Source organism: Cordyceps javanica, chromosome 4 (genome assembly GCF_051103115.1).
Source record: "Cordyceps javanica chromosome 4, complete sequence".
Taxonomy (NCBI): Eukaryota; Fungi; Ascomycota; class Sordariomycetes; order Hypocreales; family Cordycipitaceae; genus Cordyceps; species Cordyceps javanica.
The window spans coordinates 976523-993463 of NC_139298.1; the positions used below are offsets into that span (position 1 = coordinate 976523).

Sequence of the window (16941 nt, forward strand, 5' to 3'; positions counted from 1 at the left end):
AATTTCACCAAATGTGCTTTCCCCCAAGCGTCGTTGTCTTTCGAGTAAGCTGCAGAATGCGGGCTGGTATTTCTTCGTCAAGGAGATAATACGATAGGCTGAAGTGGCCGAACGGGATGCAGCCTTGTCAGCCTTACACACCCAGTTGCTCAGTCTTGCACCACTGGAAAGGTTGCATGGCAATCCATCGACAGTCGTTGTGTTTCGCCGTCTCTTGTAATGCATGTAAGATGGGTAAGGCTGCGTAGCCTTATACAGCTCGTTGCATATCGCCACGGTTCAATCCAAACCCGAAGATAAGTCATCTTCCCCATTTTGAAAAAAAAAGGGCTTCGTTATCGTCCGTGCCTCTGCTGTGGCTGAGTAGTCGTTCACCTCCACAAGCTCTCGAGCTCTGACCCGCTACTTGACAAGACAATCAACGCTAGCTCTCCAGAAGCAGGATGCATCGTGAATGATTCAGGCAGCTGAAAATTAAAAATCTAACCAGTACCTGGCCATCAAGTTAAAAATTATTCATAAACTGCCTGCGTTCCACTGCTATGCCAGTGCTCACTGGTGATTCCGCATCTGTCGGATTCTAAACCTAGCGTATCCTTTAGTCGTTTTCCTAAATAGGAAAACGACATCGAAATAGGAAAACGACATCTCAGCCCCTAGGTGCCGCCCCGACTGTCCTGCAGCGTAAATCTCGGATCGCAGCGGGGTTTCAGGGCACTGAATAAAATGAGTTTAATAAACTTTGTCAGAAGCCAGGTCCAGTCTCGAAGCGGCTGGATATGGCCAAGGTGTTGCGTCAGCGTGTAGCTGTTGGCCTTGGGCTAAATCCGACTGGTACGAGTTGTCTAGTATATAAGTATTGTCTGCGGATTACAGAGCTGCTTTACATTAGACTCATCACTACTTCTATATATTCCATCGTTTCTTGTTCTCATTCTCAATCGACCAAGCAGCATCCACCTCCAACATGGCCGACGATGACACCTCCATCTGGGTATACAATCCCTCTTTCCCTCTAGCTGTTGTCGGATGTGTCGTCTACTGTATCTTGTTTGCCGCTACAGCTTACACCACTTGGGTGAAACACCGCGCGTGGTTCTTTTCTGCTGTGGTAGTCGGGGCCGCGATTGAAGTCGCGGGTTACGTGTGCCGTGTCTACTCGGCGAAAAACCAAACAGTTCTCGTACGTGAACAGAAGAAACACGGTTCTATTTCTCAAAACACTTAGAGTGTTAACATCAACGTCTTAGGTTCCATACATATTGACACTCACATTGACCGTCCTCGCTCCCGTATTCATCGCAGCGGGCAATTACCTTCTCATCAGCCGCCTGATCCTGAACGTCCTTCCGCCTTCCCGCCATCGTATCCTCGGTATTGCCGGCCGCCTCCTCACGCCAATTTTCGTATCGTTTGATATCGTCTCCTTCCTCGTTCAGGGCAATGGGTCGGCCATTGCCAGCTCGGGTAATTGGACAGGGCCCAAAGAAAAGGTTGGCAGATATACCTTGATTGGCGGCCTACTACTACAGCTTCTTGCTTTTGGACTCTTCCTTGCCGTGTTCGGTCGCTTTCATTTCTTGGCCAATCGGTGTGCTTTACCTGAAGCACCTGTTGGTTGGCGCAAGGTCGTTCGTGCAGTCTATATTTCCAGCATTGCAATCATGGTAAGCTGAAAGAACCTTTTGTCCCTGAGGCGAGACTGACTGGGCAATAGATTCGTTGCATTTATCGAGTCTGCGAATTTGCAGAAGGTATACAAGGTTACGCTTTCCGCAACGAGTGGCTTTTCTGGGTATTCGAGACCATCCCCATGGCTTTTGCCATAGGAGCCTTCTGCGTCTGGCACCCCTCTCAATATCTCCCACGCAACGCGTTGCTGTCCAACAAGGCTAGAGCAAGGAAACAGCCCTCTGTCGAGATGACTGCAAGCACCAATCCCTCACGCGACCAAATGGTCTAGGCGCCACTGAAGGTGGTGATTGAGCATACTGTAGTCGCAAAAACAATGTCCGATAAAACAAGTAGAACGATTTTCTCATGAAATATAAATTTGAAATCGCTATATAATACAGGCTTCTTTTTTGGCTTCAAGTATCCAGGACCAATTCCCGCAACGTTTCCCCAACAAGTTTCACCGTATCGCCGCTACTGTCGAGCAACTTCATCTCTCCGTCATCAATGCATTGGCGAGTGAATGTAACAGGCCACAGGCCATACGGTTTGTATTCCTTTGGCAGCTTTTCTTGTATTCGCTGAGTCCATGTCAAGAGCATCATCTTGATATAATCGTACACGTTTTTGGGCACCAGAGTTGGCGCCGCCTGTCGTCGCTCCTGAAGGATCGTAGTACCCATCACATAATCGAGCACAATCATGTGCATAATAAGGAGACGCCCTGTGTAGTTTGATTCATCGATGAAAGCGGGGAATTGCTCAGCATCAATATCGCACAATACGTCATAGATGCGTGTATGTTCATAGTATGCTAAACACAATATCAGAATCCTGTGTGAATGGCAAATGACATGCAGCTCGAGTACTTACCGCTCACGGGGCTCTGTAGGGCCTGGGTAGCAATGCTTCGCATAATGGACAAATATTGCAACTCCTCGATGCTGCGGCATAGAGGACCGAGGTTTTCAAGACTCCCCATAAACCCTCTGATTGCCTCTGCGTCGAAGAATGGTATCGGTCTGTCGAGGGGCACCACCTCCGTCAGTTTTCGCAGATATAGTTCCTTTTCGAATGTCCGGAATCGTGACAATGAGTACTGCCCCATGGCGTGAGTACCTATGAGGTTGCCTAAATGACAGTCAGTTAATGACAATATAAACAAGGCCCAACAGCAAAAGAGAGCGTACAGCCACGGATCATAGTTAAAAAGTCGTTGAGCCCGTCTCTCATTTGCGTGGCTTGGAAAGTCAGAACGAGAGCTGTCGCAAAGGCTGCATCCGCATGCTCTCTTGATTGACCAGCGGTTGAGATGAACTTTTTGAATCCTTCCAACGCAGTGATGCGATGCTTCAGGGCCGCTTGGTTGTATGAGTTTGGAGTAATGATCGAGAGGTGGGATGCACCAAGGCCGAGCATTGCGTGAAGCAGAAAGTCGTACTGTACGGTCCAGTTAGACTCAGTATCCGGTTTACCAAATTATGCTTCTGCGCACCTGATGGGCCATCTGCGAGACCTCTCGCCAGATTTCCCACCCGTCCAGCGGTAGCGACGGGTATGCGGAAAATATAAAGTGCTGAAAGAAGCGCATGTCATCCAGTGTGAACCATGACGGGTCACAGCTGAGTGTCTTTGCTGGCGTTTGACTGATTATGAGCGCCTTCAACGGCTCTTCTCGCCGGGCCCTGACCTGAAGCTTATTCTCAAAGTAGAGGCAGTCATAGCCGAGGCGGCGACACGCGCCGCAGGCCGGCGTGACCTCATCGCACTTAACTTTGCGCTTCTTGCAGTTGGCACATCCTCCTCGTGACTTGGTATGACCTTTGCGCGGAATAGGACGCCGCTTCGCGCGCGTCACGATGTCGGAGCAGCCGGAAGAAGACGAAGGTGTTTCTGGACTTCCCGAGTCGGACATGTCTGTATCGCCGGCCATGGCCGAAAGCTAAGCCGAGTTTACGAGGTTCGAAGCTGTGGCGGCTAGAGATTGCGACGTGTCAAGATGCCGGGTTTCATCAGTCGTGCTCCAACGCGCCGGCCAGAGAGGTAGGAGAAATGTGCTGATAGTAGTTACCGGACTCGCACAGCTCGTCTCAAGAGAACTTCACGATAGATTGTAGGTTGGATGGGATGGTAGTTAACACTTCTAGAAAGAGCCCCTCATGCGACTTAAGCTCAAAGTGGACAGCGGTGCGGCTGAGCTGGTACAGGGATTGCGGGTATCTCATTGGGCGAGGGCCAGGCCATTTGGGATGATGACGCAGCCTTATGAAACGAGAGCGTTGACAACGGCCCTGGATGGCACCAATTTCAGCCTGGTTGTCAAAAAAAGCAACAACGTGGATCTATGCAAGGAATTTAGGGCTTTCCGCTCAGACGATATTCGTAATGCTCCAGAGCCGGATCGTTACCCTGCCCCACGAATTGCACCGAAGCCCGCGCTATGTGAGGGCGCTAGGTTCCATCTACTTGCACAGCCACACAGGAACCGGTCGGGTTCAGGAAAAGACTTGTCATTGATTAAAAGACAAGAATAACTCTAACCCACTATTTACTTTTTCCGTGGTATATTCCCGTCTAGCCTTTCTTTTTGTAATTTCCGATCATGGTTCCCTTTACCATTCGTTGTCTTCCGAGCCGGCGATGATGACATTATTGACCTTCAGCACCATGCGGCACAATTGTGTGGCCAGCTGCAGCTGCTGCTTCTTGCCGATCAAAGGATCAATCACGAAAGCCTCCTTCATGTCGTTGCTTCCTCGACTCATGCAGTCTACACCAAGCTTGCCGCGGCTTCCAGGGCCAGCCTTGACCTGCTGGCTCTTGATCTCGGCCAGAGTCGAGATGGGGTTAAGGCCACTATTCTCGGCCAGGGCCATAGGGACTGCATCAAGAGCCTCGGAGAATGCGCGCATCGCGTACTGCTCCAGACCAGCAGTCTTGCCAGCAGCATCCTCAACAGCCAGGGAGCAGGCAATTTCGGCAGCACCGCCACCGTATACGACACGATTATCCCTGACCAGGTTGCGCACAACGCAAAGAGCGTCATGTAGTGATCGCTTAGCCTCGTCGATGAGCTTGAAATTGGTCAGCCTTATTGCATTATAGGCATCCTGTCTCTCCAGGTGGTGTTCAACTTACCATCTTGTTGCTTCCACGCACAAAGACGGTGACAGCTCTTGTGTTGGCGCACTCCTCGATGACCAGCATCTTCTCTCGCGTCGTGCCGAAAGTCATTTGGCGAACAATACCCGCATGGCCCAGCTTCTCGGCCTTGAGGTCTTCGAATCGTGGAACGATGCGTCCGTTTGTAGCAATAGCAATGAGCTCCATCTCTGGGCCGCCGACCCAACGGACGGCGGGGAGCTTGTTCTGTAGAAGCAGGTGGTTGGCTTCGTCATCGAAGCCCCACTGGCAAATGGCGAGATTAGCGCCCGTATCTTTTATTTGTTGGATCATTTCAATGAATTTGTCCTTTTCGTAGTTCTGGAGCTTTTTGAACTCCTCCACGCTCGTAATGTCAAGATGGTGCTTGGTCTTGGGCTTGGGAGGCTCGAAAGCGCAGGTGAGAATGGCAATTTTGGCATCCTTGACTTCAGCGGGCATCTGAGGATGAGAGAAGTCCTTGTCGATGATGACACCTTTGACGAGAAGGGAGTCTTCAAGAGAACCGCCGACTTTACCATCCACCTTGATTAGCTCAAAGTCGACGTCCTTGCGCTCCAGGTCAGCAACCGAGAGAACCGCATCGACAGCAATGTTGGCGAACTGGTCGTGAGCCTTGGACACAATCTTGCTGCCCAGACTAGTACGAGCAACCTTGACCAGGTTGGCGGTCTCGTCTTTTGTGAATTCAATCGTATCGGAGATATTGTCAAGTTCGGCAACCGCAATGTCGCAAGCCTGGTCGTAGCCATCGGCAATGCGGATAGGATGAATGCCTTTGTCGATGAGGTCGGCAGCCTGCTCCAGCAGAGCACCGGCCAAAACAACTACACCGGTAGTGCCATCGCCAATTTCTTCATCCTGCGATTTGGAGAGCTCGACTAGCAGCTTCGCCACGTGGTTGCTGATTTCCATTTGTTGCATGATCGTCGCGCCGTCGTTTGTGATTGTAATATCGCCATCGGGAGAAATGAGAATCTTGTCGAGGCCACGGGGACCAAGAGATGTCTTGACGATGTTGGCTACGGTTCGGGCGGCGAGAATGTGGGATTTGACAGCCTCGTTGCCGTACTGGCGCTTCTTTCTCCCCTGGCTGAGCGCAAGTTAGCAATGCGGATCAATATGTGGCTAGGAGCGACCTACTCTCTGACGACGATGAAAGGCCGGCCCTGCTCATCCTTCAGCATCGTAGCTACGGGCCAAGTTAGCATTCCCATCAGGCGCGCAAATGGCGGTGGTGGCTCTCACCGTTGTTCATATCCAGATCTGTGTGGGTTAGCTTCAGGGCTGTGTGTGCAGGTTGTGGTCAAACTTACTCAACGACATTTTGGCGGTAGATCGTCTTTGCGACGACTTTTGCTGGTAGAATGGAGTTGAAAAGTCCTTGGAACAGCCAAAATATGTACCAAGGGTTGGCAGTTGAGTATAGCTCTAAGCTGTTCCACGCGAATCCGTAATTTTCGAATCTTTCGGGGGGCTTGCTGCCGCCTACAGGCGGCGGGGCACGGCGAAATTAAAATTCCGCTACATTGTCGGCACAACCCCTCGCTGGGCGGTGCCTTGGTGGCGTGTGCCCCGCGCCAGTGGCGGGACGCCAGGCTCTGCCCCTCCAAAAAGTTAGGAGCTCTGGCCAGGCTGCAACCTCGAACCGTGACATACATTAATTTCCAACGTCGGCCGCCGCAGGATCATCGCCCTTTCATCTTTTACGGTATCACATATATCTATATTCTTCTGTTCACACTTGCACTCGCATCTGCGCGTTTCAGTCGCCATTAGTCCTATTGCAGCTCTCCTCGTTCCACCGACACTGTGACATCATACCGCAACATGACCTCATTTGAAGACGACGATTTTTATGATCCCAATGAGGATGACTATGAAGAGGAGGAGGATGCTTTGAGTCCTGATGATAAGGCTGCTATGGCCGTCGGCACCGAAGATGTGAAAAAGGCGCTTGGGGAAGACGCAAGCAAGGTATCTCTGGTGCAAATACAGGAAGCTCTTTGGCACTATTACTACGATGTTGAAAAGTCGGTGGCCTACCTACAAAAGACATTTATTTCTCCCGCCCCGAAGCCCACCCCTAAGAAGGCGGCACTCGAAGGTACGTTTTTGTCGTATTTCTCTTCTTCGCCAGGTACGGCATTCCGTGGCGCGTCTGGAGCAGACCTACGAGGGAGCGGAGATGGAGCATATCATGGGCAAGGTTCTTTTCTGAGATTAGGGTTCCCCGTTTTGGAGCCTGTAAGACTCCCTGTGGAGGCGTATTTCGCAGATATGCCATGGCTCAAAACACCTACCGACCAACATACTACCTTCATTGCTCCTTGCACACCGCGTGGGGGCTTACTAGGCGGTAGCGATGGTGCGCCCAAAGTGTCCAAGCTTCAGGCTCTAGCTGCTGCTAGAAAGAAGAGAACAGAACAGAAGAAGGAGCAACAAAAAGAACTCCAAGCCGAGAAAGGACTACAAGATCTGTCAATATCCTCTCAACAGTCTGCTGGAAAGACATACACACCGCCTACGTCAGTATCATCTGCACCAGTACCGACGCGAAAAGGGAATCATTTCGGACCAGAACCTTCAATCATACCAGATACTCCATCACAAAAAGCTACGGAAGAACCAATGCACGGCATGGAAGCCCAAGCCAATATCTTTGGCCAGCGCCCAACGCCGTCTGCATTTGCCCAAACTCTCATTGGGTCTGCTCCGGGGGGAGGTCAGAAACAGAAACAAGATGTCTTTGCGATGACATACGCATCGTCACCGACATACCTTGCGTCTGCATTCTCTGAGCCCAGTCCAGACGACATCGTGTTCGCAGCGCAGGCGAAAGGTTCGAACTTTGCGAGGGCAAAATAAAGGGCTAATTCTAATGTCTTTTCAGCCGGTAAAAAGGTCACGCCAACCCCCAAAGCTGCACCTAAGAAAAAGGCCGATGGCGCGGCAAAGGCTGATGACAAGACGGATGATGTCGCGAAAAAGGTTACCGGGTTGAAAATCAGTGACGTGCCGCCACCAAAAACGAAGGGATTGGACGTTGTCAAAGAATTCGAGAAGAGCGGGGCAAAAAAGACGACTAGCTTTGTGGTCGTTGGTAGGTTGAGCAATTTTTTGGTCGAGAATAGGAAACTGTTAACATCCTCTGTAGGTCATGTCGACGCTGGCAAGAGCACATTAATGGGCCGTCTGCTTGTAGACTTGAAGTATGTTGACCAAAGAACCGTCGACAAATACAAGAGACAAGCCGAGAAGAGTGGCAAGCAGTCGTTTGCTTTGGCCTGGGTCATGGATCAGCGGAGTGAAGAGCGCGAACGGGGTGTCACTATCGATATTGCGACCAACTATTTCGAAACCGATCAGACCAAGTACACCATTCTCGACGCACCTGGCCACCGCGATTTTGTGCCTAATATGATTGCTGGCGCGAGCCAGGCTGACTTTGCTATCCTTGTCATTGATGCTAATATTGGTGCCTACGAGAAGGGGCTCAAGGGCCAAACTCGAGAGCATATTCTGCTTTTGCGGAGCCTTGGTCTGCAGCGGGTCATTGTGGCCGTCAACAAGCTGGATATGGTTGGATGGTCAAAAGACCGATTCGAAGACATTACTCAAGAGGTTACGGGCTTCCTGACGGGACTAGGCTTTCAAGACAAAAATGTCGACTTTGTCCCCATCTCTGGATTGGATGGTGAGAACATCGTCAAGAAAATCACTGCGCCCGCGGCCTCTTGGTACCAAGATGGGACTTTGCTCGAGGCACTGGAGCGTTCCGAACCAACAACAGTTCGTGCACTAAAGAAGCCCTTCCGCATGGCTATTTCAGAAATTTTCCGCTCTGTGCAGCAGGGTACAACAACTCTCGCTGGTCGCGTTGATTCGGGAACCATCCAGATAGGTGACTCGCTCGTGGTGCAGCCCAGCGGAGAGATGGCCTACATTAAGTCCATCATGGTTGATAAGGACGCCCAGGATTGGGCTGTTGCCGGGCAAAACGTCAGCATCGCGCTTACCGATATTGATCCTATCCACATCCGCGCTGGTGACATTCTATGCCTCGCAGCGAGTCCCATTCCTTGCAGCGATACCTTTACTATGAAGGCCATGGCGTTTGAGCACTTGATGCCTATGCCCGTAGATCTTCATCGCGGCCGTCTTCATGCTCCTGGTCAAATTCAAAGCATTTCTGCCTCGTTGGACAAGGCCACCGGGGAGGTCATCAAGAAGAAGCCCAAGGTAATTCAGCCTGGCGGAGTCGCTAGAGTGGTGATCAAGCTTAGCGAGAAGGTTCCATTGGAAGCCGGCCAGAGAGTGGTCATCAGAGCTAGTGGTGAGACTATTGCCGCCGGCCTGCTAGAATAGACTTGATGAGACAATGAGAAATATCTAGACTATCGTCATCCTGGCCTGTTCCTAACAAGACTGGATATCTGGAGCGGCAGAAAGAGTTGTTCGGAGCACATCTATCCCGCCATGTAGCTAAGCACATGCCGTCCAAAGGAGTCTTTGTATTTGCTCTTCTTAGAAGGTAGCAATCATTCTTGCGGCTGCAGGTAACACCTACCGTCGGTGTAGGGCTGAAACAATAAGCGCCCGGTCAATCCAGCAATTCGAGATGAACACGCACAGTAGTCCTTGTGCCCGGATCTTGCTCCTGTCACGGCTCAAGGCAGTGCCACACAAAAAATGCTTAGCTGGAAGGTACGACAAGCACTCATCCGCCGACAACCAGTAGAGAAATCAACAACAAATTCGGTTTGGTAGCCTCAGAGCCATAGTGGCGGCGGCGTGGTCGTGCAACGTGCCGTATGTAACCCGGCGTCGCGTGCCTGCCGACATACAAGCCTGTCCACTTGAGTTGTTACCAGGTGGCCTCTGCCATTGGTGGCTTGGGTTCCCAGAGTGTGACGAGCCAAAGAAGCCAGCAGCTTCGGAACACGGTTTGGGTTTAGCTGGTTGGGGTAGCAGCCGACTAGCGAGGCCAAGCTTCCAGGGTTCTAAAAGGACCGGCAGATCTGGCCTCTGCATCCAAACCAAGCTGCATAGATAAAGTAGATGACAACGACTTCAACTGTGTGTGACAAGGCAAATTACAAAGCACTGCGGTGAATCATGCCATGAGTCACTTTGAAGGCACAGAAGCACATGGAACGAGTCGGTGGCCAAGGGTAGATTGCCACGATGGTGGCGGGCGATGAGGCAATTGGCCTAGCGGTGGAGCTGCGGTGGGAGGCTAGACCAGGGGCTGGCACTGTACGGGCACAGTACGGATGGGGGGGTTTTGTAGGATCAAAGGCAAACTTGGATTTAGACTCTACTTTACGACAAGATTTTCGTTCGCTGTCGAAAACGTCATTTGTGAAATCTCTACTCCATACTGCCAGACCTTTGAATCGTACCATAAATCGCGCACGCCTCACCGGCAAGTCTTGCACGCCTAGATGCAATGCAGGATCGAGCTCGGAAACGCGTTGCAGGGCAACATGCCCGGAAGTATTGTGATTGGATTTGTTGTTCGCAGCTCCTGTTTTACTGAAAGAATGTCACTCGATCTGTACCTCGGATGAGATTTCTCCCAATCGCACTCTTGGCTACCATTTGTAGTGAGAGTTTAGATTGCTTTTAGCTGAGAATTTGGTGCCTCTAGACGCAATTCTACGGACGCCTGCCACCCCAATGTCGCGACTAGAGCGTTTGAGTCGATAATACTACCGGCGATGCTCAAAGTTACGAACGTAGGATCCGAAACCTGCTCGGCAGGAATAGACGAACTGATTCAGCTTGCCAGCCGAATCTCACCCTTGTAGCCAACTCCACGGCCGGCAATGCGCCCTTCAAACGAAAGCTGGTACAATAGGAAGGAAATGGAGTAACTTGACATTTGAATTACAGCTATATCGCGCCAATGTATAGAAAGTTTGCCAAAGTTCATGGTGACGTGCTCTACGTAGACGCTAAGGGTGCAACAGCAACGGCTGAGGCACATATCCGGACCAAGGACAACGAAGCTTCAACAGCAGCTCTCGAGCGCGAAAACAGTTGCCCACGGAATAACGTCGCAGGTTCTGTGTCGCTCCTCATAGCTGGAAGGATTGTGACCGGTTAAGGTACATGCATCCTCATCACATCAAGCAAACACCTTTGGAGGGCCACGGCAAGATTGCCTCAATGGCCAGTCGCATGTAGCCATCACCTATTTTGTATTTTTCAGCCTGATCCGGTCATCTCATCCAAATAGAATTTAGGAGCCGTACTGCAGTGCAGAATGTATAAGAGAATTTGAATCACTTAGCCGCAGTTGGAAGGAACTCCACCACACCATTCCTCTGGTAGAGGGTGTAAGTCGCTGTCATGACGAATAAACAAACAAATATAAAAGCGATGCCCTCAAAAGATAAAAACCATCTTGTATTCGAGTCTTGACAGCTAAATACATAATAATTACATATTCTACTTTCGTATATACATTCATCTTCAATGTTCGCCAACGCAATTGGTAACGGTGCCGTTCTGGCCCTCGCCGTTCTTGGCACCATCTCCGCTGCTCCACTCGAGGCTCGCGACCACGATGACTTCAACAACAAGATGCTCGAGGCGACGAACTGGTACCGCTCGCAGCACGGGGCCAACGACGTGTCGTGGGATCACGGCCTGGCTGACTACGCTAGCAACCATGCCAGGACCTGTGTCCGGAATCACTCGGTACGATGAGCCAACGCCAATTCCTACAGGCATGCGGCGTAGACGCTGTGTTTCACCTCCCCTTTGTGTCGCTTCGTGGTGCTGACAATAAATGACTTTGCGCAGGGCGGTCCCCATGGTGAAAACATTGCCTTCAGTACCATATGGAGCTCCTCGGCCGCCTGGGTGAATGTTTTTGGCCGCGAGCGCGCCGCCTTTGACTTTGCCAACGGCGGCCCCGGCCAGAACACAGGTCACTTCACCCAGCTCGTCTGGAAGGACACCAACAGGATGGGCTGCGGCTGGGCTCAGTGTCGCGACTGGTACCACGTCGTATGCGAGTACCAGAATCCCGGAAACGTTGGAGGCGACAACAACCGCCACTACAGAGAAAATGTTGGACGCCAAATCTGGGGCAACATTCAGGACGAGTTTCAGGGTTAAAGAGTAAATTCCTGAGGCGGTTGGGCTCACGGTCACTTGGCGGCTGACGGCCTGGTCGTTTGGATATTCGACTGTATATATTATACAGCCCTCATGTAACTTACTTTCCACACATGGAATGAATTAGCGACATTCATATATATGCAATTCGTTCCAAACAATGCACCATAGCCATTCCCAGCGTCTGTTGCACATGAACGTTATGGTTTGATCAAAGCACTGTTGGAACCGGAGTTTTTTTTTCTTCGCCATTCTTATTGGTACTCCATCAATGCTTTATGCGGTGCAAATGGTTGCTCAGTCCAAGCATACACGATTGATTTAATGCGCATGATATACGGACTACAAGGCGTCGGTCTACGGGCTGGAATAACAGGTGTCAAGTTGTAGGACAAGCGCGGCACAGTGCGAGATGAACCCTCAAAACTGACCAATACTCCACAAGCAACCCCTGTCACGTGGGGTCAACTCCCTGGCGCGTCCACTGCCTAGCGCTTTCTGGTACCTTACAGGTGCAATCTGGCCTTTTTGTGCCATCTGGACACCTCGACATTTTTTTTGGGACAAGCGCTCATAAAGTCAGCCCGCGCTCACCTTCTTTCTTCCCATTTCCAATCTCCATCTCCATCACCATCACCAACAATTCAATTCAGAGTGAAGCTCCCACCTCGAGGATCGGGAAATTGTATTGTCTGGACTTTTTTTTTTGTTCTTTTTTTTCTACTCAATCTTCACACAAGAGTGAAGCTCACATTTTCCACAATGACTCGCTCTCGTAGCTCGATGGCCCTAGGCCTCGGACTCCTGGCTTGGATCGCCCTCCTATTTGCGCCCCTCGCTTTCGTTCAGACGGTCAATGCCGAGGTTGCCGACCATGAATACGGCACTGTCATCGGTATTGTAAGTAGCCTGCCGTGCTCCCGCGTCCACCAGCTCGCGACATGAAGCAATGGTGGTCAATCTGGGAACCCATAGCTGACAGCTCCCAGGATCTGGGTACTACCTACTCTTGCGTCGGTGTGATGCAGGGTGGCAAGGTCGAAATTCTCGTCAACGACCAGGGTAACCGTATCACTCCTTCCTACGTCGCCTTTACCGATGATGAGCGTCTGGTTGGTGATTCCGCCAAGAACCAGGCCGCTTCCAACCCCTACAACACCATTTTCGATGTCAAGTAAGCACATCCTATTCAGCAATTCTCATCAACTTGACCCAGTTGCTAACTACCCCGTAGGCGTCTTATCGGCCGCAAGTTCAGCGAGAAGGATGTCCAGTCCGATATGAAGCACTTCCCCTACAAGGTTGTGTCCAAGGATGGCAAGCCCAACGTCCAGGTCGAGGTCAATGGCCAGAAGAAGCAGTTCACTCCCGAGGAGGTGTCTGCCATGATCCTTGGCAAGATGAAGGAGGTCGCTGAGTCTTACCTCGGAAAGAAGGTTACTCACGCCGTCGTCACCGTCCCCGCCTACTTCAATGTACGTGTCTCACCGCCAACTTGTCCAATCGACACAGTCTGCTAACTCCACCCACAGGACAACCAGCGTCAGGCCACCAAGGATGCTGGTATTATTGCCGGTCTCAACGTTCTCCGAATCGTCAACGAACCCACCGCCGCCGCTATCGCTTACGGCCTGGACAAGACCGACGGTGAGCGCCAGATCATCGTCTACGATCTCGGTGGTGGTACCTTTGATGTCTCTCTCCTGTCCATCGACGATGGTGTCTTCGAGGTTCTTGCCACCGCTGGTGACACCCATCTTGGTGGTGAGGACTTTGACCAGCGTGTTATCAACTACTTTGCCAAGTCCTACAACAAGAAGAACAGCGTTGATATTACCAAGGACGCTAAGGCCATGGGTAAGCTGAAGCGTGAGGCTGAAAAGGCCAAGCGCACTCTGTCCTCGCAGATGAGCACCCGCATCGAGATTGAGGCCTTCTTTGAGGGTAACGACTTCTCCGAGACTCTCACCCGCGCCAAGTTCGAGGAGCTCAACATTGATCTCTTCAAGAAGACCATCAAGCCTGTTGAGCAGGTTCTCAAGGACGCCAACGTTAAGAAGTCCGAGATTGACGACATTGTCCTTGTCGGTGGCTCCACCCGTATCCCCAAGGTCCAGTCCCTCATTGAGGAGTACTTTGGCGGCAAGAAGGCTTCCAAGGGTATCAACCCCGACGAGGCCGTGGCTTTCGGAGCGGCCGTCCAGGCCGGAGTCTTGTCTGGCGAGGAGGGAACTGACGGCGTTGTTCTCATGGATGTCAACCCGCTTACTCTCGGTATTGAGACGACTGGTGGCGTCATGACCAAGCTGATTCCCCGCAACACTCCTATCCCCACTCGCAAGAGCCAGATCTTCTCGACTGCCGCTGACAACCAGCCCGTCGTTCTGATCCAGGTGTTCGAGGGTGAGCGCTCCATGACCAAGGACAACAACATTCTTGGCAAGTTCGAGCTTACTGGCATTCCTCCCGCTCCTCGTGGTGTTCCTCAGATTGAGGTCTCTTTCGAGCTTGATGCCAACGGTATTCTCAAGGTCTCTGCCCACGACAAGGGCACTGGCAAGCAGGAGTCCATCACCATCACCAACGACAAGGGTCGCCTTACTCCTGAGGAGATTGAGCGCATGGTTGCCGAGGCTGAGAAGTTTGCCGAGGAGGACAAGGCTACCCGTGAGCGCATCGAGGCCCGTAACGGTCTTGAGAACTACGCTTTCAGCCTCAAGAACCAGGTCAATGATGAGGAGGGTCTTGGCGGCAAGATTGACGATGAGGACAAGGAAACCATCATCGACGCCGTCAAGGAGACTCAGGAGTGGCTCGACGAGAATGGCGCCGATGCCACCGCTGAGGACTTCGAGGAGCAGAAGGAGAAGCTTTCCAACGTCGCTTACCCCATTACTTCCAAGATGTACGCGGGTGGCGCTCCTGGCGGCGAGGAGGCTGATGCCGACTTCCACGACGAGTTGTAATCACATAGACAATCGGGATATGAATTATTAGAGTGGGTGTTTATGTTTTCGGGCTACGGCGTGAAAGACGGCACATGAATTTTGAATTACATGCGTCTTGTATTGTAAAAGTAGACACATACCAAAATTGAACTGAAAAAAAGTAAAAACTTGAAAAAGCCGAAGAGTTGCGTTGCTGTGCAGGTTTGAAACGCATGTGATAGCAAGTCTGAAATGCGTGCCGTTTGTTGCAGCGGCAGCCGTTTGCGAGCAGAGGTGATGATCACACGCACTCTCTTAAGCCTCACTCTTCTTCTTTCTCTTCTTTGTCTACCATCTTTCTTCCCACCTCGAGACCTTTTCATCTCTCTTAATTATGAAGCGATCAACTTCTGCAGAGCGAGAAACCCCAAGGAAGCGGCGCAAGTCGCGAATGCCTGCCAGCTCGCCCGCGACAAGCCACCGCACGGGCAAGTCTATGAGCACCAACGAGGCCAAGGCGTCCTCGGAGAAGCTTCAAAGGGCGCTTCAGAGCAACAACATAAGATCCAGTGTCTCGTCTCCGTCCACGAATGCCGCACTGGAAATCACGCCCTTGCTAGCTGAAACGTCCCTGACCATCAGTCCTCCGGAGAACTTGGAAAGTGTCGTTCGAAAAATCCCCATCCCTTCGGATTCAACCGCTGCTGAGATCAACGCTAGCGAGGCTACGAGAGCGCCTTCAAGTGAAGATGGTGCCACGGCCTGTGATGCCGAGTCAGAGAAGAAGCCCAAGGAGTCGGCCGGCAAAAACATTATGGACAAGACGGACGAGCCCAATCCCGCGAGGGACGCAGACAAGGACGAGAGCAAAGACCAAGAAACTGGTCTCAGTACAGCCGCGGCTGAAAGTCGAGAATCAAACAGAGGTACTACTGGTGCCGCCGAGGCCGAAGACATCGAGCTCGTCGCAGAGTCAAGACAAAACACTGGCGCAACTGCCGACGACGCCGTGGAAATCGACCCCAGCCCCAACGAGCAGCTGGAGCAGGAGCATCAGCTTAGCCAGCACGCCGGTGACGGCGACCAGGAGACCGCGTACGACACGCCCGGCAGCGTCGTGAGCTCGCAGTGGCTGCTCGCCAAGCTCGACGGCCTGTCCGCCGACACGCTCGAGGCCGGCCGCGCCGCCATCCGGCAGGAGCTGCGGGACATGGAGGCCACCGTTGCGCGGCTGCCGCGCGCCAGCATGCCCTCCGCCTCCTCCTCCGTCACCGGCATCGACCCGGGGCAGCGGCTCCGCATGGTCGAGACGCTCATCGCGCCGCAGCTGGCCAAGATACCGGGCCACTGCTGGCTCGGCTACAAGTCGCGGCTGCTGCGGATGTGCAGTCGGGGCGAGGCCCACAACATGGACTACAGGCAGCGCCTGGAAAAGGTCAAGGAGATTGTCTACCTGCCCGAGGAGATGCAGCTGGTGCACGGGGACGGCAGCGCGGAGCGCATAGGCTGCGCGATCCGCGTGTGCGCCACCGTGACGGAGATTCTCGGCCGCGACGACGAGGTCGTGCCCGAGGAGATGACCGCGTGGGTCGCGGCGCAGCTCCGGGACGTGACGTGGAAGGCAAAGGTCACGTCCGCCTGGCGCAAGTACTGGCCGGAGGCGGCCGCCACGGTGGTGGATTGAAAAAGGTGAGTGAGTGGTTGGATATCGGATTGGCGCCAGCATTCGGCGCGTGAGGAATTGTATTCGAGTCTCGGGCCAGTGGAGCTCCCTTCAAATGCTATCGCTTCTGTGTTTATGATTGATTGCTATTGATCTTTACATGCTTCGCTATGAAAGAAACAAGGGCTATGGCAATGACGCTAGATGTCGGTGCGTGGGCGACAGTTGCGACGGCTGACTTTGGACGATTAGCAGCAGAGTACCGGCCACGATTGAGAATTGAGGAACCAATATGGTCATTGAAGAGATTAATATCCAGGAGATCAATCTTCTTCGTGAGAATTACGAATTCATGTTCATTGGTACAACCGGAAGATCCTAAGC

The 16941-nt window shown here is 52.2% G+C and overlaps 7 protein-coding genes across 7 annotated transcripts; 5 read left to right on the forward strand and 2 right to left on the reverse strand.

Moving 5' to 3' along the window:
- Window positions 1–967: 967 nt before the first annotated feature.
- V2A60_006181 (RTA1 domain-containing protein) lies at window positions 968–1963 on the forward strand (the record flags this gene model as incomplete). The annotated part of the gene is made up of 3 exons (XM_083257478.1): window positions 968–1183; window positions 1251–1667; window positions 1718–1963. 3 exons carry the CDS (start codon window positions 968–970, stop codon window positions 1961–1963), a joined length of 879 nt encoding a protein of 292 aa, XP_083113604.1.
- Window positions 1964–2090: 127 nt separating this feature from the next.
- V2A60_006182 (Zn(II)2Cys6 transcription factor domain-containing protein) lies at window positions 2091–3607 on the reverse strand (the record flags this gene model as incomplete). The annotated part of the gene is made up of 4 exons (XM_083257479.1): window positions 2091–2488; window positions 2548–2805; window positions 2865–3114; window positions 3170–3607. 4 exons carry the CDS (start codon window positions 3605–3607, stop codon window positions 2091–2093), a joined length of 1344 nt encoding a protein of 447 aa, XP_083113605.1.
- Window positions 3608–4286: 679 nt separating this feature from the next.
- On the reverse strand, window positions 4287–6162 carry V2A60_006183 (T-complex protein 1 subunit epsilon; the record flags this gene model as incomplete). Its single annotated transcript, XM_083257480.1, has 5 exons — window positions 4287–4748; window positions 4813–5929; window positions 5980–6028; window positions 6085–6102; window positions 6153–6162. 5 exons carry the CDS (start codon window positions 6160–6162, stop codon window positions 4287–4289), a joined length of 1656 nt encoding a protein of 551 aa, XP_083113606.1.
- A 504-nt stretch (window positions 6163–6666) lies between these two features.
- V2A60_006184 (P-loop containing nucleoside triphosphate hydrolase protein) lies at window positions 6667–9204 on the forward strand (the record flags this gene model as incomplete). Its single annotated transcript, XM_083257481.1, has 3 exons — window positions 6667–6943; window positions 7730–7939; window positions 7994–9204. 3 exons carry the CDS (start codon window positions 6667–6669, stop codon window positions 9202–9204), a joined length of 1698 nt encoding a protein of 565 aa, XP_083113607.1.
- Window positions 9205–11319: 2115 nt separating this feature from the next.
- Window positions 11320–11967, forward strand: V2A60_006185 (uncharacterized protein; the record flags this gene model as incomplete). The annotated part of the gene is made up of 2 exons (XM_083257482.1): window positions 11320–11544; window positions 11650–11967. 2 exons carry the CDS (start codon window positions 11320–11322, stop codon window positions 11965–11967), a joined length of 543 nt encoding a protein of 180 aa, XP_083113608.1.
- Window positions 11968–12729: 762 nt separating this feature from the next.
- Window positions 12730–14933, forward strand: V2A60_006186 (Hsp70 family ATPase KAR2; the record flags this gene model as incomplete). Its single annotated transcript, XM_083257483.1, has 4 exons — window positions 12730–12867; window positions 12957–13141; window positions 13202–13442; window positions 13500–14933. 4 exons carry the CDS (start codon window positions 12730–12732, stop codon window positions 14931–14933), a joined length of 1998 nt encoding a protein of 665 aa, XP_083113609.1.
- A 412-nt stretch (window positions 14934–15345) lies between these two features.
- Window positions 15346–16578, forward strand: V2A60_006187 (uncharacterized protein; the record flags this gene model as incomplete). Its single annotated transcript, XM_083257484.1, has 1 exon — window positions 15346–16578. The coding sequence occupies one exon, from the start codon at window positions 15346–15348 to the stop codon at window positions 16576–16578; it is 1233 nt and encodes a 410-aa protein (XP_083113610.1).
- Window positions 16579–16941: the final 363 nt, after the last annotated feature.